This window comes from Mobula hypostoma, chromosome 24, assembly GCF_963921235.1.
Source record: "Mobula hypostoma chromosome 24, sMobHyp1.1, whole genome shotgun sequence".
NCBI lineage: Eukaryota > Metazoa > Chordata > Chondrichthyes > Myliobatiformes > Myliobatidae > Mobula > Mobula hypostoma.
The window spans coordinates 18,258,034-18,285,440 of record NC_086120.1 but is presented as its reverse complement, the minus strand read 5'-3'; the positions used below and the strand labels follow the sequence as shown (position 1 = coordinate 18,285,440).

Genomic DNA, 27,407 nt, shown 5'->3' with positions numbered 1-27,407 from the left:
ACTCATAAGTGTACACAAACACTTACTACTTCTCCCAGCTCACTTGCTCATTTTCTCCCAACTTACTTGCTAACAATTCCAACTTATTCACTCATTCTCTCTGTTCCTTTCAACAAGTGTAATTTGATGGTGATTAGAATCAAGTTTATTCACAGACTGTACCTCTCGTTCACGTCCAGTGTACACAAGGACTTAGTTGTATAGTAGCTCCCCTATTAGTCTGGCCAGGACCACCTAACTGAACACAGGCATGATATTAATTTTGGAATATTCTTTCTAATTGCCTTTTGTACTGACAAATAATTTTGTAAATCTTTGTTCTTGTCCAAAAATAGGTATAGTAGTACAATATACCTCTGTACATAGCAGCAATGTATTCCAATTAAACATTATTAATGTAAAATATTTAGCAATCTTTTAAAACTGAACCAGTACCATTTAATAGTTTCTTAGCACGAATAGTTTACTTTTGAAGGATAATTTTCTTTGCTCTATTAATTTTTATTGTGCTGCTAATTTTCTTGTACTAATATTAGAGAACGAAGGATGAAGTAGTCATTAGCCATTACCTCAGAAGAAACATACATATTCATCTTGAATGCAGATTTTGTTTATTGGCTTTTTATACTTTTAGTTTGATGTGATAAAATGAGGCAAAATATTCACTTTTAAGAACATTTTACACTACAATTTTTTGTGGTTAAATCACATGCAAGCTACTGTACCAGAATAGAAGGTTTATGTCATTTTCTGCAGCTCTGCTGATGTGTTTGTTTTGGCCTTTCTTTAAACATACTTTATCTGGAAATTCATATAATATATAACTTGTTTCTCACCTGCAGTTACTTTCTTCTTTCCCATTTTCGTTGCTTTCCATTGTTTCTGTTTTGTGTCTCCTGTTGATTCCGATTATTCAGTGTACAGAAGAGAGGGCCTGGATTTACTCTCCCCTTCACTATGGTTCTCACGTCCGTTCAGTTTCAGATGGAGAGAGTGAAACTGTAAGTGTATTGTCCTGTTCCTTTCTGAGTTCGGTATAAGTATAGGTGCCTCAGCAGGTGTGGTATTATGGAGAATTAGTACTGAGTCGAATATGTACGACAAATGGTAATTACTTATTCATTGACATTCTCTTTCTGCTTTTCTCTTAATATAACAATACTAATTGAGTTAATATATTACTGAACTCTGAAATAACTCTTGTTCTCTTTTGTCAATGTTGAGTATCTGTTTCTAAATAGTAAAAGTGCATGTATCAGATATTTGATATGCAATGAATATTCAACTCAGCACTAACATAGGATGCATGACTTTGGGTATGAGAGAGATTTTAATAATGGTATTTTACAATGCCATTATTGTACAGAAAACTATTCAAAAGCTTTATGATCTCAGTTTTTTTCTCATTTTAAATCAAAAGGGTTTTTTGTTTAATAGTATAGCTAGGAAGGATATGTTTAAAATTTGTGTGTTACTCTAGCTTTGTTATTTCATCATCATGGTATATTTAATGTCCTTTTGTTAGATCAAAAGAGTGATTGTTTATTTTTAAATTGGGACCTTAGTTGTGCCATTTGTTGACCAATTTTCTTTTTCCTTAAAAAAGAACTATGGTCTATTAATAGTAGTACAGGTCGACTTTCACTAATCCGACTACCTGTAATCCAGTTCCTTTGATAATCCGCACTGATTTAAAATTTTCCGCGCAACTGTAATTTCGAATTTTCCGGGCCACCATACCACTCTGCTGCGCACTGTTTTGGTTATGCTACTTCTATTCACGTGTTGGCGACCTCTTGTAAGCACAGACAAGCAATTCCTGCTTGTTTTCCTGCATTTATTAATATCATTTGCGTGAAGCACGGCCGCCCGGCACCTGCCCGTCTCACCTGCCTGCCGGCAGTCGCGCACTGCCCTCCGGCATCGTCCAGCCGGCGCTCCATTCTCTTCTGCCTACCACCTTAGATCAGGCGTGGTGATCCACTGAATTTAAGTATATCACTAAGCGGAGGAAAAGAAACTAACGAGGATTCCCTCAGTAGCTGCGAGTTCAATGTAGTCGTTGGGGTAACTGCAAGTCTGTGTCTTTGCTGTCGCTTAGCTCACGCTTGAGTGCTGGTAGTGGGTGCGCTTTATTTTTTTCCGGTGGGGGAGGGGGGATTGCTGCTCGCTGCCGCTTACGAGCGGGGGGGGGGTACTTAGGGGTTCTAACATTTAACTGTCATTCATTCTTTGGGGCACTCCTCTGTTTTCGTAGATGGTTGCAAAGAAAAAGCATTTCAGGATGTATATTGTATACATTTCTCTGACATTAAATGAACCTTTGGATCCTTTCATACCTTTTTTTAAAGGTATGATGAGGTGGTTAGCTATTGCTTAATGTGATCCTTCTGTAATTCGGCATTTTCACTAATCCGGCACTCCTCAGGTCCCAATGGTGCCAGATTATAGAAGGTCGACCTGTACATACAATTGTCCTACATACAACTTTACATATAGGCAGTGTCCTTGAGAACTTTGAGCAGATGTGTTTAGAACTATTCAGCAACCATGCAAAGAAGTTCAAACAGTTATTATGCACAACACCCTTCCAAACCCACTAGCTTCACTTGCCCTATTCTTTTATGACTTTTCAAAACTAAGCTCTCCTTGATTTGTGGTAAAAAGTCTGAGATCATGCAGCTTTTAAATACCTAGTGCATGTATTGCAGTCATAATGAAAGGAATTGATCTGAAATATTGAATGTGCCTACAAAGGTATTTATTATTTACTTTTAATACTCTAAAACAATATGACCGCAAGTTCCCAGCCTTCAGCAGAATCCTTAAGATCCTGAAAAATTGATCTGTAGTATTATCACAATTATCCTCCTTTGCATATTTTGATAGACCTTTGTATTCACTACTACTAACTGTAGGACCAAATATTTGGATAATTTGAGTATCTTAAGGCTGGTTGCTTGTGCCTTTCTTTCCCCATAAGTTTCATTTTATATATATTTGTGATATGCTCTCAGCCATTCAGTTATTGATTCCTGGAGAAAGGTGCATTTCTTCTTTTATCCCTTGCACAATATTCTTCATGGTTACAAGGTAGTAAAATTTGAAATACATTTATTAGACATTTTTATATTTATTTCTGTTATAAAATAAATATTGGGAATACCTCACACTGTCAATTATTGAGCTGTTTTAACTGTATTAAGCTGTGAGTTATATTGCTATAGTAACCACACTCTATTGTCTTTATTGCATACAAAGATCAAACAAATGTGAAAATACTGTGTAACTGAATGGCTAAGTTAAGTTTCTCAAGTAACCGGCTTTCCAAAGCAATGCATTATTATTTGGGAGCAGGCACAGTGTATTGAAGTGTGAGTGAGGTCTTGTCCAAACTGATGGGATAATCTGATGGTCTACTACAAAGTTACATCTACTGCTTCAGACTTAGCAAGCATGAGCTCCCAGGTTGCTCCCAATTTACTGCTGAGTGTGCAGAAAATTGAAGTATGATGCACTGTTTCATTTTGTGGGCTATTACAATGCCAGCAACCCGGGTTCATTTTCACCACTGTCTGTAGGGAGCTTGTATGCTCTTCTTATGACCGCATGGATTTCATCCTCCGTCCCCTAGTGTCCTCCAACATTCCAAAGAAGTACAAGTTAGCTTAATTGGTCATATGGGTGTAATTGGGTGGCCTGGGCTCCTTAGGCTGGGACGGCTTGTTACCATGCTATATTTCTAAATAAATAAATATGATTTAAGGCTCCATGTCTGCCAATGAATGATGAGAGGGAATTTTACTCACTGCCTGACTAATGCTGTACTAATACCATAAGGAGATAAAATTCCCTGTTTACAAGATCCATGAGGTTTAATTGTCTGTCAAGGAGCTTTAGCCAACATTGATACCAATTTAAATTAAGTCTAAAGGTGCTCAAGATACTATGGCAGGAAGACAGAGTACAACTTCAGGAATTAGTCAAAAGATGAGACAAGAGGTTTTGAAAATAATAAAAGGACAAAACCAAAGGCTTTATATCACAATATACACTATTCAAAACCGATGAACAGAACACTTAAACGGAAATAATTGACATTATGGAGACTTGGCTGCAGGATGATACAGATTAGTTCCAGAATATTAAAGGTATATGATATTTAGGAAGAACAGGAAACTTGGAAAAGGTGGAAAGGTTGTTCTGTTAATTAATGATAGTCTTGGCACCAAGAGAGGGTAATCTCATTTTAGGGAAACCTGGATGTAGAACTGATTTTGAAAGCAATGAGATGAATAAAGACAAGTCACACGTTGAATTAGTATTTAGACCCCCATTGTAAGATAGAGTAGATAGGAAGGAATAATGGGAGCTTGTCAGAAAGGAATGCTAATTATCATGGGGGGATTTTAATTTTAATTTACATTTAGACTAGAGGAATTAGTTGGGCAAAGGCTGCCGCAATGGGTTCATTGTGCTATTCTAAGCAACTATCAAGGTGGAGCAGACAGAGAACAGGTGATTCACTGGTACTCAGTAATGTTGGCTTGACATGATGGAAGCTGCTTTCTCCTGTTCTCTTTATTTGGCCATGCAGTTCTCTCCTGCCTGGAGATCTCTTTGTTAACAAACTTAATTGTGATTACTGTTGGGTTAATATGAAGAACAGAATTAACAAATATTGGCCCAACAGAAAGTGAGATGAAGGAAATTAATGGAAAACACTGAGAGTAAATAAACAATTATTCTGCATACATCTTCACAAGATGATACAATAACGTTCAAAAACTATCTTTCTGTCAGGAATTAGAAGGAAAGGAGAGAATCAGGAAAATTACAATCATCAGAAAAGTGGTATGGGGTATATCTTAGAGCTGATAGTGGCAATATTCCAGATCTGATTTCATACTATGGTCTGGAAAGAAGTAGCTAATGAGATAATTTGTAGCATTAATATTAATTTTCTATTTATTTTCATGTCAGCAAGATTCTTTTAGATTTAAAAAATAGAAAACATAACTCCTGTTTTAAAAGGGGAAGGTGGCAGAGAGCAGAAAACTGCAGATCATTTTAACGACTGTCATAGGGAAATGTTACAAGTGACTACTGGAGACATTCTAAAAACATGAATGGTAGTAGAGCAAATTGTACAGCACAATGTAGAGAGAGGGAAATCATGTTTGACCCAGCAATTGGAGTTCTTTGAAGAATGATTTGAATAGCATGATGGTGCAGCTAGTAGAGCTGCTGCCTCAATTCCAAAGACCCAGGTTCAACCCTGACTTTGCATATGAACTTTTCACATTGTTCCTCTGACTGTGAGTATTGGATGTTCTGGTTTCCTCCCACAAGGCAAAGATGTACAGATAGGTATGACCCTAGTGTGCAGGTGAATGGTAAAATCGGGGCAGAAATTAATGTTGGATTAAAGTAAGTGAGTAGGGCCAGTTTCTGTGCTGCAGCTCTCTGCTATAGATTAAAGGGAACAAATGGATCTACTAAGATTTCCAGGAACCATTTGATAATTGTTGCATCAAAGATTTCAAAAAAAAAAACAAAATTTCATGGAGATACTTTGGTATGAATAGATTGGCTGGCTAATAGGAAAAAGGGAGCAAATTCAGATGGTTCTCTTTCTGGTTGGCAATGTGTAACAAGTTGCATTCCATGGAAATCAGTGCAGCAGCCTTAACATTTTACTATTTACATCGATGAAGGTGAGGAAGGAATGCTTGTTACATTTGCTGCTGACATATACAGTAAACTTAAATAGACATAAAGTGCTCTTGCAGTACTGTGCAAAAATCTTAGGCACCTACTGTATAAAACCGTAAGGCACAGAAGCAGAATTAGGCCATTGGCCCATCGAGTCTGCTCCGCCATTCAATCATGGCTGAACCTTTTTTTCCCTCCTTAGCACCACTCCCCAGCCTTCTCCCCGTAACCTTTGATGCCGTGTCCAATCAAGAACCTATCAATCTCTATCTTAAATACACCCAACAACCTGACCTCCACAGCTGCCTGTGGTAACAAATCCCATAAATTCACCAAATGGATGTCCTCTATCCTGATGCTGTGCCCTCTTGTCCAAGACGCCCCCGCCACGGGAGACATCCTTTCCACATCTACGCTGTCTAGGCCTTTCAACATTCGAAACATTTCAATGAGATCCCCCCCCCCCATCCTTCTAAATTCCAGCAAGTACAGACACAGAGCCATCAAGTGTCCTTGTATGATAACCCTTTCATTCATGGAATCATCCTTGTGAACCTCCTTTGAACCCTATCCAATGCCAGCACATCTTTTCTTAGATGAGGAGTCCAAATTGTTCACAGTAGTCAAGGTGAGGCCTCACTGGTGCCGTATAAAGCCTCAGCATCACATCCCTGTTCTTATATTCTAGACCTCATGAAATGAATGTTAACATTGCATTTGCCCTCCTCACCACTGACTTAACCTGGAAGTTAACCTTTAGTCCGTTCTGCACAAGAACTCCCAAGTCCCTTTGCATCTCAGGTTTTTGGATTTTCTCCACATTTAGAAAATGGTCTGCACATTTATTTCTACTACCATCCAACATTGTATTTCATTTGCCGCTTTCTTGCCCATTCTCCTAATCTGTCTCCTTTTGCAGCCTACCTGTTTCCTCAACACCACCTGCTCCTCCACTAGTCTTCATATCAATTGCAAACTTGGCAACAAAGCCATCTATGCCATCATCTAAGTCATTGATATACAGCATAAAAAGAAGCAGTCCCAACACCAAACCCTGCGGAACACCACTAGTCACTGGCAGCCAACCAGAAAAGGATCCTTTTATTCGCATTCACTGCCTCCTACTAATCAGCCAATGCTCTTACCGCGCCAGTAACTTTTCTACAACACCATGGGGTCTTAACTTGGTAAGCAGCTTCATGTGTGGCACCTTGTCAAAGGCCCTCTTAAACTCTAAATATACAACATCCACTGCATCCTCTTTATCTATCCTACTTGTAATCTCCTCAGAGAATTCCAACGGGTTCGTCAAGCAAGATTTTCCCTGAAGGAAACCATGCTGACTTTGTTCGATCTTGTCCTCTGTCACCAAGTACACCAGAACCTCATCCTTAATAATTGACTCCAACATCTTTCCAACCACTGAGGTCAGGCTAACTGGTCTATAATTTCCTTTCTGTTGCCTTACTCCCTTAAAGGGTGGAGTGACATTTGCAATTTTCCTGTCCTCTGGCACCATTGCCAGAGTCCAATGATTTTTGAAAGATCATTACTAATGCCTCCACAGTCTCTACCGCTATCTCTTTCAGAACCCTAAGGTACAGTTCTTCTGGTCCAGGTGACTTGTGTACTTTTAGCTCTTACAGCTTTTTGATCATCTTCTCCCTTGTAATAGAAACTGCACTCACTTCTCTTCTCTTACACCCTTCAACCTCTGTCTTCCACAGTAAAGGCTGATGCAAAATACTCATTTAGTTAATCTGCCATCTCCTTGTCCTCATTATTATTTCCTGGTCTCATATTCTAGCGGTCCTATATCTACTCTTATCTCTTTTATTTTTTAAATACTTGAAAAAGCTTTTACTATCCACTTTGCTATTGTTTGGCTTGCTGGCTTGCTTTCATATTTCATCTTTTCCCACCTAATGATAATTTTAGTTGCTCTCTGTAGGTTTTTAAAAGCTTCCCAATCCTCTATCTTCTCATTAATTTTTGCTTTGTTGTATGCCTCTCGTTTGGTTTTACATTAGCTTTGACTTCCCATGTCAGCCATGGTGGTAATATTTTGCCATTTGAGTATTTTTGTTTTTGGAATACATCTGTCCTGCACCTTCCTCAGTTTTTCTAGAAACTCAAGCCATTGCTGCTCTGCTGTCATCCCCGCCAGCATCTCCTTCCAGTTTACTTTGGCCAACTCCTCTATCATGCCACTGTAATTTCCTGTACTCCACTGAAATACTGTTCCATCAGACTTTACTTTCTCCCTATCAAATTTCAAATTGAACTCAATCACATTGTGATCATTGTCTCCTAAGGGTTATTTTACCTCAAGCTCCCTGATCACCTCTGATTCATTACATAATACCCAATGCAAAATAGCTGAACCCCTGGTAGGCTCAACAACAAGCTGCTTTAGAAAGCCATCTCGTAGGCATTGAACAAACTCCCCCTCTTGAGATCTATTACCAACTTGATTTTCCCAATTGACCTGCACGTTAAAATCTCCCATGACTATCATAATATTTCCTTTTGACACACCTTTCTTATTTCCTGTTTTATTCTGTGGTCCACATTCCAGCTACTGTTGGGAGGCCTGTATATAACTGCCATCAGGGCCCTTTTACCCTTGTAGTTTCTTAACTCAACCCTCAAAGATTCAACATCTTCCTATCCTATGTCACATCTTTCTACTGATTTGATGCCATCCTTTACCGGCAGAGCCACACCACCCACTTTGCCTGCCTCCTATCCCTCTAATACAACTGTAACCTAGGATATTCAGATCCCGACTACAACCCCCTTCAGCCACAACATCATACCTGACAATCTGTAATAGTGCAACAGGATCATCCATCTTATTTCTTATCTGAATGCATTCAGATATAGCATTTTGAGTACTGTATTTGCTATCCTTTTTGATTCTGCATCCCTAATGCACTGATACTCAACCTGGTGGCTGCAATTTTGTCCTATCATCTGCCTGCCCTTCCTAACAGTCTGACTGCAGGCTATCTTTGCTTTTTTACTATCCGTCCTATCCTGAGTCCTTTAACTCCAGCTCCCACCCCCTGCCAAATTACTTTAAACCTTCCTCAAAGCTCTGACAAACCTGCCCGGGAGAATATTGCCCCCCCCCCTTGGTTCAGGTGCAAACTGTCACTTTTCTACAGGTCATACCTCCCCAAGAAGAGAACCCAATCACCTAAGGACCTGAAGCCCTGTCCTTTGCACCAGCTTCTCAGCCACATACATACCTGTGAAATCATCCTGTTTCTACCCTCACTGGTGTGTGGTTCAGGTAGGTATCCAGTGATTACTGCCCTGGAGGTTCTGCTTCTCAGATTTCTGCCTACCTCTCTCAATTCTCTCCTCAGGACGACTTTGCTTTAACTTCCTATGTCATTGGTACCAATATGTACCAAAGTGTGACTGTTCTCCCTCCCTCTCAAAAATGCTGTGGATGCAATCCAAGACGTCCCTGACCCTGGCATCCGGAAGACAACATAGCATCCGGGTGGACCATTCGCATCCACAGAATCTCCCGTCTGTTCCTCTGGCTATTGAATCCCCTATCACTACTGCTCCCCTCTTCTCCCTCTTTCCCTTCTGCACCATGGACCCATGCTCAGTGCCAATAACATGGTCTCCATGGCATTTCCCTGCGAAGTCATCCCCCACAACAGTATCCAAAATGGTGTACTTATTATTGAGGGGAATGGCCACAGGGGTGCTCTTCTAGCTGCCTGTTCACATTTCCATTTCTCATGACAGTCACTCAGCTACTCGCCTACTGTAACTTTGGGGTGACTACGATTTATAAGGAGAAGATGGTGGGGCGACGCAGCGCGTGTGGCCGTTCCAAATGATATCGATATGTGTAACTAGGAGTGCCGTGCACAATCCAGATTTGATGGAGACAGCCATGAGAAGCGCAGAGGAACATCTGGAGTAACTTCTGAAATGCCTGCTTCACTGCCGTTGCTACTGTGCGATCGAGAATCTCCGGAGACGTGGGCCCCAAATCCTCGGCTTTGCGTATCGCCTGTTGCCGGGGCCGGGGTTGGGATCAAAGCGCTCAGCAGTGATGGTGCTCGGTGTCAGGAGGTGGTCGGAGGCTCAGAGTTTTTCGGACAGACTCTGAGTCGGACTGTAGTCGGATGCTTCCAGGATGCTGCATCGGCAAGTTGGCGGTGCTGGAGGTTTACCGCCTGCGTGAGATAATGGGACTTTCGAGAGACTTTGAGACTTTTACCGTGCCATGGTCTGTTCTTATCAAATTACGGTATTGCTTTGCAGGTTGTAACTATATGTTATAATTATGTGGTTTTTGTTAGTTTTTAAGTCTGTTTGTCATGTGTTTTCGTGATATCATTCTGGAAAAACATTTTTATCATTTCTTAATGCATGACAATAAAAGGGGACTGCGTGTCCTCATAATCATAATCATAATACTTCCCTGTAACTCTGATGGATTACCTCTTTACTCTCCCGTACAAGCCAAGGATCATCCAGCTGCTGCTCCAGAAATCATTACACTTCAAGGAACTGGATGCACTTCACACAGATGTAGTTCCCTGAGAGACTCTGGGTCTCCCAGGATTCCAACATCTGGCATGAAGAACACGCAATGGCCATTTACTATACTAGGTACAGTAAGAAAAAGGGGAAAAAAAAGGGAACCTTAACAGAAACTTACCCAGAGCCAACATCTCTTTCGAGCTGAAGCCTCCTTTGAGCCAAAGCCTGACACTCCTACTCTCACCACTGGCCTACTCCCAACAATGGCCGCCCCCCTTGTCCCTTCTGTACTTTTATTTAATTTGCTGTGCTCTGCTCCCGCTGCTGATTTGGCTCCAGGATGAGCCCGAATGCCTGCGAAGCTCTCCTTTTAAACAAACGTCGCCAACTTTCAAGACACCTTGTCGCTGTGCTCTGCTCTCACCGCTGATAAAGTCCACTGTTTCTATAACTTGGGTGCCTAAGACTTTTGCATGGTGCTGTATTTGTCAATGTGGAGCAGAAAGTGAGTTTGTAAATCTGGTGGGAGCAAAAGATGTTGGGAATGATGAGGGTGGAGCACTGGATGAGGGGTGTAGGACAGATGGTGGAGAAGGAGTGCCAGGGTGGGGGGTGGGTAGCACGGGTGTAGACACACCCAGCTCTGAGACACCAGGCAAGGTCATTTGATTCCAAACAATTGGTTTATTCATCATTACAGAATGTCTTTCTGGTGCTTCCTGCTCCTTTCCCCTTTTCCCAATCATGATTCCCCTTTCCCTGCCCCCTTCCCACTCTCAGTCCACAATACAGGCTTATGTAAGAATCCAGTTATCATCACTCACATATGTCATGAAACTATTTTTGTGGCAGTAGTGCAGTGCAGTACATAAAATTACTTCAGTACTGTGGAAAAAGTACGATAGTATCTAAGACTTTTGCACAGTACTGTTAAGGGGGTCACTAAAGGACATGGATAGGTTAAGTAAGTAGATAAAAATATGGTAAATAGAGTAGGATGTGGGAAGATGTGAAGTTGCCTATTTTTGCAGGAAAAATATTTTTTTAAGTATGTTATTCAAAGTGCTTGGAGATTGCGGAGCTTGAGGTGCAGAAGGATCTTAGTGTCCTGGTGTATGATTTGCAAAAAGCTTGTAAACACATAATAGTAATTGAGTAAACAACAGGAATTCTGCAGATGCTGGAAATTCAAGCAACACACATCAAAGTTGCTGGTGAACGCAGCAGGCCAGGCAGCATCTCTAGGAAGAGGTACAGTCGACGTTTCAGGCCGAGACCCTTCGTCAGGACTAACTGAAGGAAGAGTTAGTAAAAGATTTGAAAGCGGGAAGGGGAGGAGGAGATACAAAATGATTGGAGAAGACAGGAGGGGGAGGAATGGAGCCAAGAGCTGGACAGGTGATTGGCAAAGGGGATATGAGAGGATCATGGGACAGGAGGTCTGGGGAGAAAGACAAGGGGTGGGGGGGGGAACCAGAGGATGGGCAAGGGGTATAGTCAGAGGGACAGAAGGAGAAAAAGGAGAGTGAGAGAAAGAATGTGTGTATAAAAATAAATAACGGATGGAGTACGAGAGGGAGGGGGAGTAATTGAGTAATAATAATTGGAATGCTAACAATGTTATTGTTGATTGTGAACGGAATTGAATACAGAAGTAAAGAGGCTGTGCTTCATTTATATTAAGCATTGCTGAGGTAACATCTGGAAGTTCGTCTTTATTTAAAGAAGTATGTTGGAAACATTTCAGAGAAGGTTTATCGAAATAATACCTGGAATAGGCAACTAAACATATAATCAGTTCAAAGAACTGGATCAAAGAGCATCTGCAGAACCAAAAGGGATAGGATGACATATTGGATTGAGACCCTGCATCAGGACCAGGGGGTGGTTGGGAAGGTGAGGAGAAAGGGAAAGATGTCGAGTATAGCTGAGAGGTAGAACAGCATCTGGTAAATGATAGTTGGAACCAGATGAAGTGAGAGGAGGCGGTAATGGGCAGAAGGAGGATGAGAAAACCTGGGTGGTTTGGTGAGATAAGCTCAAACTGTAAAATTCAATGTTCATTCTATTGGGTTGTAAGTTACTCAAGCAAAATATGAGGTAGTGTTCTTTTAGTTTGTGTTTGGTCTCACTGCAGCAGTGGATGAAGCAGAGGGTGTACCAGTTGGTTTGGGAATTGGAAGAAGAACTGAAATGACATGCAACCGGAGCTCAAGATAACCACTGCAGACAAAGCACAGGTGCTCTGCAAAACTGTCGCCTAGTGTATATTTGGTCTTACTGATGTGGAGGAGGCCACGTCGTGAGCAGTGAAATGCAGTAGACCAGGTTGGAAGAGGTGCACATGAATTTGAGGTCAAGGACAAATGTTGCATCTCCTATGGTTGCAGGGAAAATACTAGGAGACAGCGAGAGGTAGGTGGGAAGGGATGAATGAATGACACAGTCATATAGATAGGCAGATTGTTTTGAAGCTTGGCTTGTATTCACCAGAGGTTGGAAGGGACTGTTGATTCATAAAAAAATCCTGAGGATCTTGAAGTTGGATGTTAAAAGGGTTTTCTTATGGGAGATTCTAGAACTGGGAGTTAAAGTTTAAAAAACAATTCAGAGCTGCCCATTTACGACAGAAATGACATGAAAATTTTTCCATAGGCTGCGAACCTTTAGGCCAGCCTTTTTTCAGAGGGCTTTGGAACTAGAATCTTCATATTTTAAGGTATAAGTAATTAAATAATAACCAGCGGGTGAAAGGTTACTATGGGTAGACAGATTTAACACTTCCTTTCAGAATAATACCAAGTATTTTGTGATATGTAACATAAATATTAATTTTATCAGCAGCAATAAATTAACCATTATATCTGAAACTAGTACTGCCATTCCCTTCATGTTTTTGTGGTGAAGGAATACCAGTCAAGCTTTAATCTTTGTGCCAAATAGTAAATAAATTACCCCTATTTGTACCCCAAGCCAGCACAGTGAGCAATGTGACTGAAAGTTACCTTCTCATTTAAAAAAAAATCAGCTGAAAAGAATTGACCTTTTTCATCTGGCTCCTCTTAAGGTGCCTCAGTGTCTTAAGTAATTGCATCAGGATAGTGTTAAATTTGATCCTTGTCACTAATGCTTTAGTTGACCCCAAGTTATGCAGCAGTAAAGATGCCATAATTGACTACAGACCTGGTGGTGGTGGTGGGGTGTGGGGAGGATATTCAGTAATATCTCTCTTTATTGCTATTAAAATGTATGAGTTGTGGTGTGGTGGCAGCTAGAAAAAGATGTCTCTTTCTTTTGATTGTCATCCATAATTGTTTAGTCTTCTGTATCTTAATGATTGACATGACAAATGGTCACTAAGAACGCTGGAATCTATAAATCAAGAGCTAGCACCCCCCCCCTCACCTCACAGTAATGAATACATGCTCATTTTGAAGCCTGCAATTAAGTTTCATATCTCTTATTTTGTTTTCAATCAGTAAATCTATGCAGATCATTTTTGAAGAATAAAGAAGGAAGTTCTTCCAGAGGAACAACTTGGTTAGAAGCAACGTCATCAGAATGATACAACAACATCGCTTATTGTAGCTGGGTTCTGTGTGATGACATGCAGAATGTGAAACTCAAGCAAAGGAAACAGCTGGAGCAGAGATCAATTTGGTAGAATGGGATCTCTGAATCTTCTGGGAGGGGGGCATGGTGGGAGTGGGTGCAGTGGTATTTGTTAACAATGTTTCTGCACAGCTCTGCTCACACAGCAACCGTATCTTGTGGTTCTATGTGGTCATTTTTTGTCAGTGACAGATCACTGTTCTTTAGCCTATGTCCTTCTGAAGTGTGGTTGATTAGACGTTTTCTTGACACAAATTGATTGCAGAGTGCCACAATCAACCTATTAGTGAATGTATGTTATGTTGTTAATATCCAAGACCAACGCATCATTTGGTAATGTTTCCAGTTGTGTGATTCACTTGTAAGCAATCAAGCTTAACTTTTTGTGCTGAGGTTATTTTCCCTTTGGTATTAAAAAACCATAGTTTTATTTGCTTAAAGGAAGTAGGAAGCTAAGTTATACATAAACAATGGTAGCTATAAACATGGAAGCACAATGCATAACTAAACATGTCTCAGATGATAAAAGTATGTTTCCTTATCTACAATTAACATGTGGTTCTTATCTATTTTACAAATTTTTCACGGACTATGGCATTAGGGCAAGAATCATCATGGGGTGGGGTCTGGAAGGTGAATCAGTATTGTCACTTGAGCTAAAAATTCCACATGTATTTAAACCAATTTATTTTTAAAGCTGTATGTATTTTTTTGAAATTGTGATTCTTTTTTGACGAGGGATATATTTTGTGTGCAGTGCAAAACTTCCCCAAGGACTCAGACACTGTCTGAATCAGCAGATTAGATGCAAAGTAATGATTCCTCAATATAGTTTAAGTATTTGTATCATGTACAGCATAGGCTATTTGTGTGGTATAGTTTATATAAACTGCAATAACGCCACCTCATCACTAAGCTAAGGAACAAACCATCCTGTGAAATGAACGTTTCCAAAGTATATGTACTAGGCAATTATGCTTTCCTAACAGACTATACTCTCCTAGATGTGTTTCTAGTTTGGTCTCAAAATTGCAAGTTACAAGTTTTTATGTTTTGAATTTTTAGAAAATTATATGGCTATAATCCAAACATTTAATCTGTGCGTTGTATGATAAATTGCTATATATGTATATATGACAAATTTTCTTTCATTTATAAACATTGCATTGAAGTGGCCATGAAATAGGCTGCTGCAGTAGTCAGACTATCTCCTCAGTTTGCAAACTGCGCATCTTTCTTTCCTATTATAATTTTTCAGATATTTATTTTGTCATGTGTGTTACATTCCTAATGCTGATTCCAAAATGGATAGATAGGTATGACTAACTGACATCTCTCAACTCATCCGTCATTTTTTAAAAAACCCCTACATTACCTATTCTTTGTTTTTTTTTAACTGCCAGTTCACCCCCACCACCTCCAACATGTCATTCTCCAAAAAATTTAGGGATGTCAGTACTACTTTATAAGCCCTGGGAACTCAGTAGCATTTATATGTAATTCTTTTAATCACTGGTTTGTTCTGCTTGATATTTGGTCTGAATGTATGAAACTGTCTAATTTTAGCTATGCTATCTTACTGGTGTAAATTCTAATTTCCAGATCTCTTGATATAAGCAATTTATGAGTGAATGGAATTATTTTTTTAATTGACTGTGAGGACTGTAGCACACAGCAAATTGTTAAGATTTGTGTATTACTTGAATATGTGGATTCCTGGAATCTGAGGCTGGTAACTGGAAATATACAAGCATCACACGATTGACCAATATAGCAGAATTAGAGATTTTTTTTAAGCTTTGAGCGAGTTAGCTCCAATTTTACTTTCCTAGAATTATATAGATTCTTGGATTACCAGGTGGATGGAGGAAGGGTTCCAGAATTTTCTCAAAGTTTCCTTGGAAAAGGTATAACACACCCACTGCCCACTATCCCTGACCCTTGATTGCAAGATGGGGAAGGACCATTCATGATGCTATTGAGAATCATGAGTCCGTGTGTTGGCAGTACGTACTAAAAGTCCAGAGGAAAAGACAGAAGGAGTGCACACTTCTCTCACCACCCATTTGTGCCCTGCCATGCATCACTTGCCCCATTTGTGGTATAATATGTGTGTCCCACATCATCCACCTCAGAACCAACAGAATTGAAATGGAAGCCAGTCATATTGGATACTGAGGGACTGACTATGAAGAGACTCCTGGGGTTGCCCTTTCTGCACTACTGAACTCTCTCAAGATCAAGAGAAGCCTCCAAGTTATAGATTTTATTGTACCTCTTGGAAAGTTTAAAGAATAAGCTGCTACTGTTGTATTTGCGTACCAATTCATACACATGAAGCTTTATGCATTGCAGTGTTGCAGGTTCCATGGAAAGGAGATTGAATATTTATCACAAAGATGTATGTAGAAATACTAAATAAGCTGTAGCCCCAAACCAGTGGTCCTTATGGGAATCTAATTCTATAAATATTGGGTGAAACATATTTTAGTATATCTTGTGTTCAAGATAGAGTTTGTCATCTATTGTAAAATTGTCATCTTGGCTATAACATGGTATTCTCTATATTCAATCAGAACCTTGTGCATTTGAGTTCATTCCACAGTTATAGCATTCAATCAAGAAAGTCATTTCAGTGCAATATGGAAGGAGTGCTGCAATGTCAGAGGTACAATTTTTTCAGATAAAATCCTTTGTCTCATTTCATGGACATAAGAGGCCCTGTAGCTCTGTGAAGAGAAACATTTGCTTCTCTCCTAGCTAATATTATTCAACTTATAATACCATAAGCAGATTAATAATTGAGTCTCATTGGTGCTTTTGAGATCTTATGTGAGGCATCCTGTTGTGTTTGCTTATACAGAAGTGAGTACATTTTGGAAAAAAAAGCAGGTCTTTCAGTTAAGAATCTACTTTGGGGCATTCAAGGAAATGATTCATGGAGAAAGGCTGGTTCACTCTGTTGTGCTAATGCTAGATCATTGAAAGAATAAATTAAAAACTAAAGAGCAAATTATTAAAAAGCAATGATTTTTATTTTCTTTTTCAACAATGTAGCAATTCCCTTTTTAAAAGAAACTATTAAATTTGCTTTTAGCACCCTTTTCTGTAATCAAAGTCACCTTAAGTCAAGATTTCTTTTAAATCTCATCTTGCTCTTAAGACTTTTCCAGTTACCCCACATGGGTGACTCCAGGTTACTGATCCACCTTACACTCAATATAGTTTCACTATCAAATCCAGAGTCTTAAATACCTCTGTTCAATTCCTCTGCTTTACCTTAAGGAAACCAATATTGACCCCTCTGATTGCTCCATTTAGTTGATGTTCCTCACCCTGTAGAAATGTAAGATTTGCATTTGCTTCTGCTTGTTGCTGCGTCTAGAGTTAAATTCATTGGGTAGTGTACAGCTTTTAATTTGTATCAACTGTATCATTCTCACTGTTTCCAGTACAGACTATCTTTCCATTTACATTGAAAATATAAAATAGAAGATAATTCTTCTGATACTCAGGTTGAATATACAGTAGTTTACTGGATATTTGTTTGGCAATAAGAGTCTTAATGAATTAATAATTCAAGATAATCTAAACTAGAGAAGCCCAATTGGTTTTTGACAGCTGTCTAAATTGCACATTAACTTAATATTTAAAGGTCACAGTGAGTTTTATATTGCTGGTTTGTAAGTTTATTTGGTGATTATTTCAGTCTATTTTTATGCTGATTGTTGCATCCTGCTACAGCATGCTCTGTGCCATTAATTTATATTGTCGACCACACTAAAGGATTAACAATTAATGGTATTACCAAAAGTTTATTGAGTACTACGTGAATTACCAAACTCATGCAGTCAGTAGCTGTTGGCAAAAAGGTATTTTATCATTGAAGGCATGATGTTAAGCAATATTATAAATAAAGCTTAGTTTTAATACAAAATATTTAAACATTTTCTAATCCTAAAACAAAAAATAATTACTTGTATAAATCTTATATGAAAAAGAATACTTGAATGTGTTTCTCTGTGTATGTGTACTCATTTTGTTATTGCAGCTTGAATTTCTTGTGCTATACATTTGTTTTTAAAATTGACTTGTCGTTTATTTTGCTTAAAAATTCACTGGTGCTATAAGTCACTAGATGAAATGTGAGAATCTATTAAGATAAGTCATTGCTAACTCCAGCTTCCAATTTGCTCAGCTTCTATTAACGTACTGAATTTGGGAGCGCCCTAACAATGGAGGCTGAGGTATAATATATTGATTCAGTACAGATGAGCATTCATACCATTCAGATAAAGAGGGTTGGAGAGGTGTACTTTTGCAATATTTTTCACTGATGCAGTTTATCTGCACCTTATCCTCCATTTATTTGTATTTAGTATATCATTTAAATGTATTTTCACATTTTATAGATGTTAAGTAATCATACATGCCATGTGTTTGGTTTATGAGGACTTGGGATTGATTTGATCCACATGCTGTGAGCCCGTGATAAAGTGTAAATCTGTATAATGTGAATTAACTGATTTAATGTGGAATTATCCAATACGTAAAATTCATTTATTTATTCAGTTATTTATTGAGCAATTTCTCCACTTGGTGGATGGATATGAAATGTATCCTTACAACCCTTACTAAATTGATTTAATAGACTGTACTGTAGCAGTTTATGTTTTCATGTTTTATCCCAGCTATGTACCTACTGTGCAAATATTTTGAAGGGTATAATATATATCTGTACATAATTGACTTTTTTGCTATTTTCAACATTCATTTCCTTCTCAGACCAATGTCAATGTCAATTAATGATTGAAGCACAAAGTACCTACAGTGTTTCTTTACTGCTTTTTATCCTAAGTATGTGCACATGGTTCTTATGAAAATGAATGAATATACCTTCCCAAAGTAAGTTAATCTGTGTGATTTACTTTTTCTGGCAGAAGTCTGATGCTCTGACTTGCTGGAATCACTTATATATCCCCAAGTCAAATGCTTTGTACAGGCTGTTTCCAGGGTACCCAACAGATTGGCATCCCCTACATATGAATGAACTCCTGTCAACTATTTGATGCACGGACATAGATTCATTCTTGTTTTTTGTAATTGTTCTTTCATGATTTTGAGGGCATACTTTATAATGCTGTGGAGGATTAGTTACCATAGTGAGGAATATTTACGTATTTTGCAACCTTCTGGACCTCTGTTAATAGCTTGTATTTAATCAAATGAAAATTGATTTTCATGGCTACATTCAGTTTTGAAATTATACCTTTGCACCCAGAAATGTGATTATATTAAATTCTGAAATGGGATGGAGTTTTTGAAGTATCAAGCAATTTTGTCCCCATTTGTTACTATATAAAGTACATTTTTTCATGGTGCCAAATGAGTCAATGAATTTAAGAATCAATTGTCTGAAATTATTTTTGAATGCCTTAATGATGGGAGTGTTTTTTTAAAGAGAAATTATAAATGATCCAAGTAGTTCTAATCACCCTCCAGGTTGGATGTCAGAGCTGTCCAAAGTTAGTCTTCATGGAGCATTTTCAGCTGGCTTTAGTACTGTGGTTTAGGAGAAAAGATGATCAGCCAGTGCTACTTGTCCATGAGTGACAGTTTGCAATGTTGTCAGTTTATGCTATCATACTCTGTATTTCCCATATGATATGGCCACTAGAGTGAGGTATAAAGGCCAGTACATTACTGTTGAGCTAAATACAAGCTGGCCTTGCTGAGTACATTAGGGGATTTGAATTGGAATGGAAAGGTGGGAAAAATTAATCCAATCAACAAAAAGAAGCAGCTGGATTAAAATCTCTCCTATGCAGTGAATATACTCAACAGATTCTGATGTTAATGTCATTTATTTAAAATTCTCAGCATGTCAACACATTGGTAGCTGAAATACTATCTGTTGTAACTTAAACCTGGAACAAAAACTCTTATATTAAAGTTACCATTAGATTAAGTCTTCCTGATATAGATATGGATCAACATGTCATTGTCACAGTTAGTATTATCACAGAACTAAAAACTGCATACTTTGCAAACGGAATCCTTTTACATCAAAGAAAGTGGCAGAAACCTTGGGTAGTTTTAATTCTGTTTGAAGACCAATAGGTTATGGAGCATTAGTATATTTTATATTTAATTAACAGTTGAGCTGAAAATGTGATTCTGCCTGCATCCTGAGATAATTCAAAATTGGATTCTTAGTTAACAGCTATTGAGGAATTTACTATTTGCATGTTAATAAAACTGCTTTTGTAAAGTTCCTGATATTTTCTTCTACATGAAGTAATTTTGTTTGTAATTTTTAAGTTTATGTTAATAACAGCTATCGTAGTTAGAGGGAAATAATAGTAGGGTAAAGAAGAAGAAGAATACCCCTTAACTTGGCAATGAAGTTATTGGGGCACCGTCATGACAGTGTTTCCGTAGCAAGCTATTCTTGTTTTTACGAGACCGAGTTGCTAGCTCGACGCTCAACCTGGCTTGGATTCGAACTCAGGAACCTTCGCTCCAGAGCTGATGTTATTGCGCCACCAAGTGAAACAGTAGGGTAAACAAGTGTAGAATTCAGTTTTTAAGGCATTAAAAATAATTCGATGTTTTAAATTAACCTTTAGTCATTAGATTTCACTACCAATTATAAGAGTTATCAGAAATAAGGGGTAATATAAACAAGTCATTTAGCAGAAATAGTTTTAATTTGCATGCCAGTAGCTCTCTCACCCTGTGAAATTTGCAGCTGGGTGCTTTTTTAAGTGCTGCTCCAGAGATATAAGTGCAAAAGTGATTTGGGTCAATCCTCCATTGCAACAGGGGAGGCACAGTGGTGCAGCTAGAAATGCTCCAAAGTGCAATCCTGATCTTGGTTGTGGTCTATATGGAGTTTGCATGTTCTCTCTGTGACTAACTGGATTTCTATCTCATTATTGTTTCCTCCCAAATCTCAAAGATGTGCAAGTTGTTTTGTTAATTATGCACCGTAAATTGCCCTTGGTGTGTAGGAGAGTGGTAAAATCTTGGTGGTTTGTTAGAATGTGAGCAAAATGGGACCAATGTATAGAATCTTACAGTACAGAGGCAGGCCCTTTCAGACCACCTCACCCGTGTCACCACGATACTTATCTACACTAATCCTATTTGCCCACATTTGGCATGTATCTCTCTTTGCCTTTCAACTATAGTATTAGTGTAAAAAGGAGGTTGACGGTCAGTGTGGACTCATTGGACCAGCAGGCCTCTTTCCATGTTTTATCTTTCTAACTCATACTGCGGAGCTGCTGAATTTTGGTTACGTTGACTGTCCTTTGGATGGATCCTAAAGATACAAAGAGTTTAAAAATATTATTCTAACCAAAATTTATTCTTTAATGAATGTGTAAAAGAATTTACCTTCACTGTAAAAGAATTTCATCACTATGAGAGACTTTACTCTGTTAGGGAACAGAAATAAAGATACAGACCTCGGTATACAGTTAACCTTTTATTACGTGATCACTGGGAGCCATTGTTTTATGACTCCGATAATGTCAGGTTACATCTTGAATTTATACAGTAAATTTTGGGCAACCAACAGCTAAACATACTTGATCAGCGAATCCAAAGGCACTTGTTAGGTATTAGCAAGATTACTAACGTTCCCGCGCAATACACAAAAATAGAGACGTGTCTACAGTTAATTCCTCTACTTGCTAGGCAATCTTGGAAAAAGATTAACAATATCTCATTACTGGCATCATCTATGTCGGACTATTGTTAGCTCACACAAGCAAGGCAGCGTCTGCCTCTTATCCCATCACCCTCATGACCCAAATCTTAAGCAATATCTAGCTAGTCAAGCTTGACAACAACATTTAATTCAAAATTATTGTAACTTACAATTTTCTTCCACAGAGCATTATGGGAAAGCTATCATATTTATGTTATGGTTGTGTGGAAAGTGGCAGTGGTTTCCTCCGTTACAGCAGTATCTATACATTAGAGTTACTTAATTGGCCTTGGGTACATTGGGCCATTATGAAAGTGCATGAAAAATGCAATATAAATGGAAGCTCATTTGTGCCCTTATCAGGAAATGGGAAGAATAGAATAGAGGATATTATATAATTATCTGATTAATCTCTATTGAAGGAGTCTCAGTTCAGTCTGTGTAATTTGCCTCTACACAACTCTAATTGTTGTCTGTGGGAACTTGCTGAATATGAAAAGGCTGTTTCACTTGCAGTCATTGCATTTCATCGTAATTCATTGTATATGATCTACTATGAGACATGAATTGTGGTAAAGCACTAGATAAATGAACTTTATCTACCCTTTTGAAATGTTTTTAAAACAGTTTTGTCGAGAATTTTAAAATCCAGGAACACACAGCATACCAGATAACAGTTTTGGGGAAAAAAAGACAAGATTTCATTTGAAATATTCATCTGTCACTATGTATATTTCATAGGCTGTGGTGAATTTTGAGTAATTTTTGTTACATAGTTTTTAACTCATTTGATACACAGGACCTATTTTGGATGAACTATTAACGCTAATTATTGCAGGTGATTTTCTAAGATTGACTGTAAATCCATAAGATGTTGATCTGTATGGAGTTTTAGGAACAAAGAGAGTAGGAATTTTCTAAGCAATCATTACGTGATGGAGGGAGAAGTATATTTTGAAGAGAAAATTAACCATCTTTTCTTTGTCTTGTAGATTCAGTAAATGTTGGTGCAAGAAATAGTTGCTGATTTTATAAGTTGGCCTTGCCTTATGAGTCTACATAATAGATCAAACAATCTATATCTCATTGTTTAGTATCTGCTGAAACTTAAATATTCTATATTCTATATAAATGTGTAGAAAATCTCAATATTTTTACTTTTCCTAAATCAATATTGCTATAAAAATACTGCTAACTAGTTAGTTTAAACATGAATTAATGCAGGTTCTGTGACCAACTCGTTTCCCTCCTTGTTAAATTTACATTGTACAATCACAAGCATATTTCTTTTAGGGTGTATTTCTTTAATTGAAGATTTTACCAATAGTGGTGGCTTCTTGTGTTTTCAAGGATTAATAAAGATAAGTCCACATTTTAGTTGGGCTGCAGTGAGGTCAAAATGAGGAAAAACATTAGAATCCTTTATATCAGGGATGTTTTTCTGTTTGTTTTAATCTATCTTGCCATCACTGTTTTCACTTTGTCCTGAGTTTGTTACCAGGTTTCGATGTGCACAGAAGGCTGCCAACAGTAGTTGACATTGCTACTATTTGTACATGATTGCTGTTTCAGGAGTTGATGGCATTAATGTAGCAAATTTAAAAAAATGCCACGAAAGTTTCTGTGACAGTACACAACTGCAACCAACCTACTGAGATTATATGTACAGTACTTTGGTCTTATTTTTCCTCTCTATTCTCAATAGAGGAGTTGTGTTCAATCTCAGACTGACCTCAGAGTAATTCCAGTTTATTTGTGTGCCTTTGCATGCAAGGTGGTTTGGAGTAAAAGAGTAAACAGTAGCATAATTAGCAACAGTAGCACTGCTTGTTATTTTTTGGAATGTTTTAAAATAGGCTATTTATTCAGCTGAGTAGTTAGTACGTTTTCAGCAAATATCAAAGTTGTCCCTAGGAGTACAATAGAGTGTGGCTTGTTTTTAACTGGTTAAAGATGAGAAGTATCCAAGAACATTACTACACCCTATCTCCCAAACTCAGGCTGCATCAAATATTTTGAGCAATTTAATGTTGATGAATACAGGACTGTGGGAGTAGTTTGAAGGATAAAATTAGAAGTGTAATGATGTTTTAGATTTAAATGTAGTATTTCCTACAGAAAAAAACTGTACCAATTGACTAAAACAAGTGACAAAACCATTCTGCTTATTTCATTGCAATTCACTTAAGACTTTATCATATATTTGCCTTTTAGATTAGACCAGACTCCTCTTATTGACCAGCGGTAACAATGACTAAAAGAAGATTGGGAGAAAATTTGGTTGGGGAAGTTTTCACAACAGAAATTGAAATTGTTATGAATCTAGAATGATCCAGAATAAATAAAAGTTTCATCAAATATCATAAATGTTTTATACAAGAAAAATTATTTTAATAGCGTATAAAAATAATATCTAAGGCAAACCTTCCATTCCTAATGTTAGATTTAAAGTTGTAGTTGTAAAACTTACTTTTCACTCCTCTTCATGCATTCTCCATGTTCCTCCTGAGTTCATCATGTTTTCTATATTCTATCACAGGTAGTAGGAATCTTGATACAAGGATTAGTGATTGTAGACATAGCCAGTTGTTTGCCGTAGTGTCTCTTTTTGTCTTTGAAGTGCATGGGAGAGGACAGGGAGAAGTCTTGTTGCTCTCTAATTTCAGGATTACACATCTGCCAGAAAAATATAATTTCTGTACAATATTACAAAAAAAACAAAATAGGACTACACATGCATCCGCTTAAGTAACATTGAGCAATGTTACTGAGGTAATTGTTTCATTACTTGTGGTTTTAATCACATCGTAAACTTCAATGCTCTAAGGAGTACTACAAATATGATTTTCATCTCTGGTAATGTACTCAACTTGAGTTTACAAACTCCTTTCGACTTCTAATTTAATTCCTGGCTCCTTCATTTCTACTCCTGAATTGTTTATCATCTACTCAGAGGTTTGAGTATTGTAGAACAGTTCATTATTGAATTTTTGGCAGGGATTATTATAGGTTGGGACTTGTTGACAAATTGCTGACTTGATTAGGAAAGACAATAGATTGCTGAACAATATAAACTAGAAATACCCAGATATATGCTGTGTTACCATCATCATTGGTATATGCAGGGCCTCCACATTTGTCATTATACCCCTGGATCAGTGAGTATAACATTATTTGCGTTCTCTACTCCTGATTATGTTCAGTAACTTCTAGATCAGGACAACATCTGTCTAAACATTGTACCTTCCCAGTTCACATAATTATTCTGATAGTTTTACTGACCAAATAGATAAGTCACCATAGAGTTGCTGTGAAGCTATCTCCTATATTGATCATTTTCATTCATGGTGACAAAGTTGAGGGAAAAGCAATGGTTACTGCTGTAAATTTGGTAATTAGCATAGGTCTGTTAATCCTTCCCAGTACTTCCATAACTGGTTAATCAGATTGAATTTTCCTATAGCATTTCCAGAATTATCGAAGAAGAATATCAGTGAGTGAAGGCACCATAAGCATCCTACAGCATTTGCCATCTTGTTTATGATGTAATTACTGTCTATCAGCAGAGATGCAATAAAACAGCTAAACATGTTTGCATTTTGTCCAGAATGATTGCATGCATTGACGCTTTGCAAAATGAAGAACTCTCACTTATTTATTGTAGCTATATGTGTATCACTAGCATGACAAAGCTGCGGTGGGAATTAAAGTTTACTTCTGGGAAATCTCACTTAATAAATTTGAGCATTGTCAGCACTACAGCAAAATTATAGCATTTGTAAATTTAAATTATGGAATATTACTTTAAATTTGCAGAGAAGCAGACTAGTATACTTATCACAAAATTTATTTGACAGGAAAATTAAAATTGGGTATCTGTGACATGCTGTTATCTGTTTCTTATTGTATTGTTATTAAAGCTTACAGGCCCAGGGCTCAACTAACTTCTGTATATACGCAGATTTTTGTATATACTATTTGTTAATGACTGTACATAAAAAGCCATGGAAATATTTCCCCCTCTTTGATGTATTTCTACATCAAATACTGTTTGATATTGATTATTGTATTAGTGCCTGTCAGCTGGCAAATAGTTCACAATCAGTTGTTATAAGCTATAAGCAGTGTGAACCTGCTTATTATTATGTCTGATCAATAAGTCATATTTCAGTTAATGAATATTCAGCTAGTGTGTTGAAGTAGTACTACTACTGCATACCGATATTCTTTTGAATCTGTCTTTATTGACATTTTGAATCCTTACTGTTCAATAAGCTCAAAGCATTTTTCCCAACTCCAAGTCTGGCAAATGACTAGGCACTTAAATGAACTCATTGTATTAAAATGGACAGTATGGGTGACAAGTACATATTTTTATTCCTGATTTGAACAATTAGGTTTGTGAAGTTGAGTGAAATTTGTTTGATAGATCTTTTGTTCTTGCTGCTGTTTTTTTTCTTATGAAATATCAACATTATAATAAACACTACATTGCTGACTGACTGGAGTCTCATTTTAAAATCTGTTTTAATTCCTGATCCACTTCAACATTTTCAATAATGTGCTTCTTAAGAACCAATCAGAACAACATGCGAATCCCTAATTACAGTGTTGGAGAACATAAATTCCTGTTACATAAATTTTACCAATCCTTACATTTGAAGGGTTTCTTTTTCAGTTCTGACTGGGCAACAACTTCCAAATAATCATGCCTATGTAAAGTAATTCCATTCATAATGCATTCACTTAATTGGTCTGTAATAGTCTGACCATGTGGGATTTTTCAACATCAAGTAACTTGAAGAATTGTTAAAGTTGGAAGTCCCAGTTTTTCCATCAATTTGCAGTAAGAATTTAGGAGCAGGAGTAAGCCGCTCAACTCTTCGGGCCTACTCATCATTCAATATGATTATGGCAGATCTACCCTGGGCTTCATCTAGTTTTCTGCACCACTCCTCCAGAGCCTCTTCTCATCTTTCCAAAATTATTCTACTTCCTCTTTAAAAATTCCCAATGATCATAACCCCCATAGTTTTCGGGGTTAAGAATTGTGAAAATTCACCACACTCTATGAGTTGTCCCTGTATCACCTCAGTTTTAAATGACTGCCCCCAATCTTGTAATGTTATCCCTATGTTCAAGATTCCCCTACCAATGAAAACAGTTCAACATCTCTTGTCATGGCCCTCAGCATCTACTCTTGTCATATTATGTTTCAATAATACCACCATTTATTTTGATTGACTCCAGTCAATGTGGATATTATTTCTTGGATAGCTTGCGATAAAACAATCTTCTCATCTATGTGAATCCTTTTTGGACTGTCTTCAATGCCAGTAATAGCCAGCCAGTGGTGTAGTGGCATCTGCACTGGACTTTGAAATGAGTGGTCCCAGGTTGGAATCTGGCCTGCTCCTTGCATGCTTTCTATCTGTGCTGGGTTGAGTGTCGAGCTAGCAACTCTGCCTTGTTAAAAAAAAACAGACAAAAGTGATGAAGAAATGGCAAAGTTGTTGCCTGGTGTGCTCCAGGGCGTGGAAAGGAATAACAACAATGCCAGTAGAGTAGAATCTTTCTTAAAGAAGGGGGGTCAAAACAGAAAACAACACTTCAGGTGTAGCCTCTCCAATATCAAGTACAATAAAGAACATAGAACAATGTTGTGTCAAATCATTTAACAGTAATGAAATGGCTAATCAGACTAATCTCTTCTGCCTATGCAATGTCCAATTCCTTCATTTTTCTGACATTCATGCACCTATCTAAATGTCTCTTTAAAAAGTCCCTAATATATCTGGTTCTACCACCAACCCAGGCAGCAATTCTAAGTACCCACCACTCTCTG

General features: G+C 37.8%; 1 protein-coding gene across 3 annotated transcripts in view; it reads left to right on the top strand.

Annotated features, from left to right (window-relative positions):
• Positions 1–26,064, top strand: part of LOC134337531 (phosphatidylinositol 4-phosphate 5-kinase type-1 gamma-like) — a 184,547-nt gene extending 158,483 nt beyond the window's left edge. Inside the window, exons 17-18 of one of the 3 annotated variants that reach the window (XM_063032620.1) lie at positions 918–1,001; positions 13,713–26,064. In XM_063032620.1, the coding sequence (XP_062888690.1) occupies positions 918–1,001; positions 13,713–13,715 (87 nt within the window). In that variant the 3' untranslated portion in view covers positions 13,716–26,064. Of the gene's footprint in view, positions 1–917; positions 1,002–9,486; positions 10,182–13,712 lie in introns of those variants that run through there. The other 2 variants (XM_063032622.1, XM_063032621.1) reach the window with 2 other exon arrangements.
• The last annotated feature ends 1,343 nt before the right edge of the window (positions 26,065–27,407 follow it).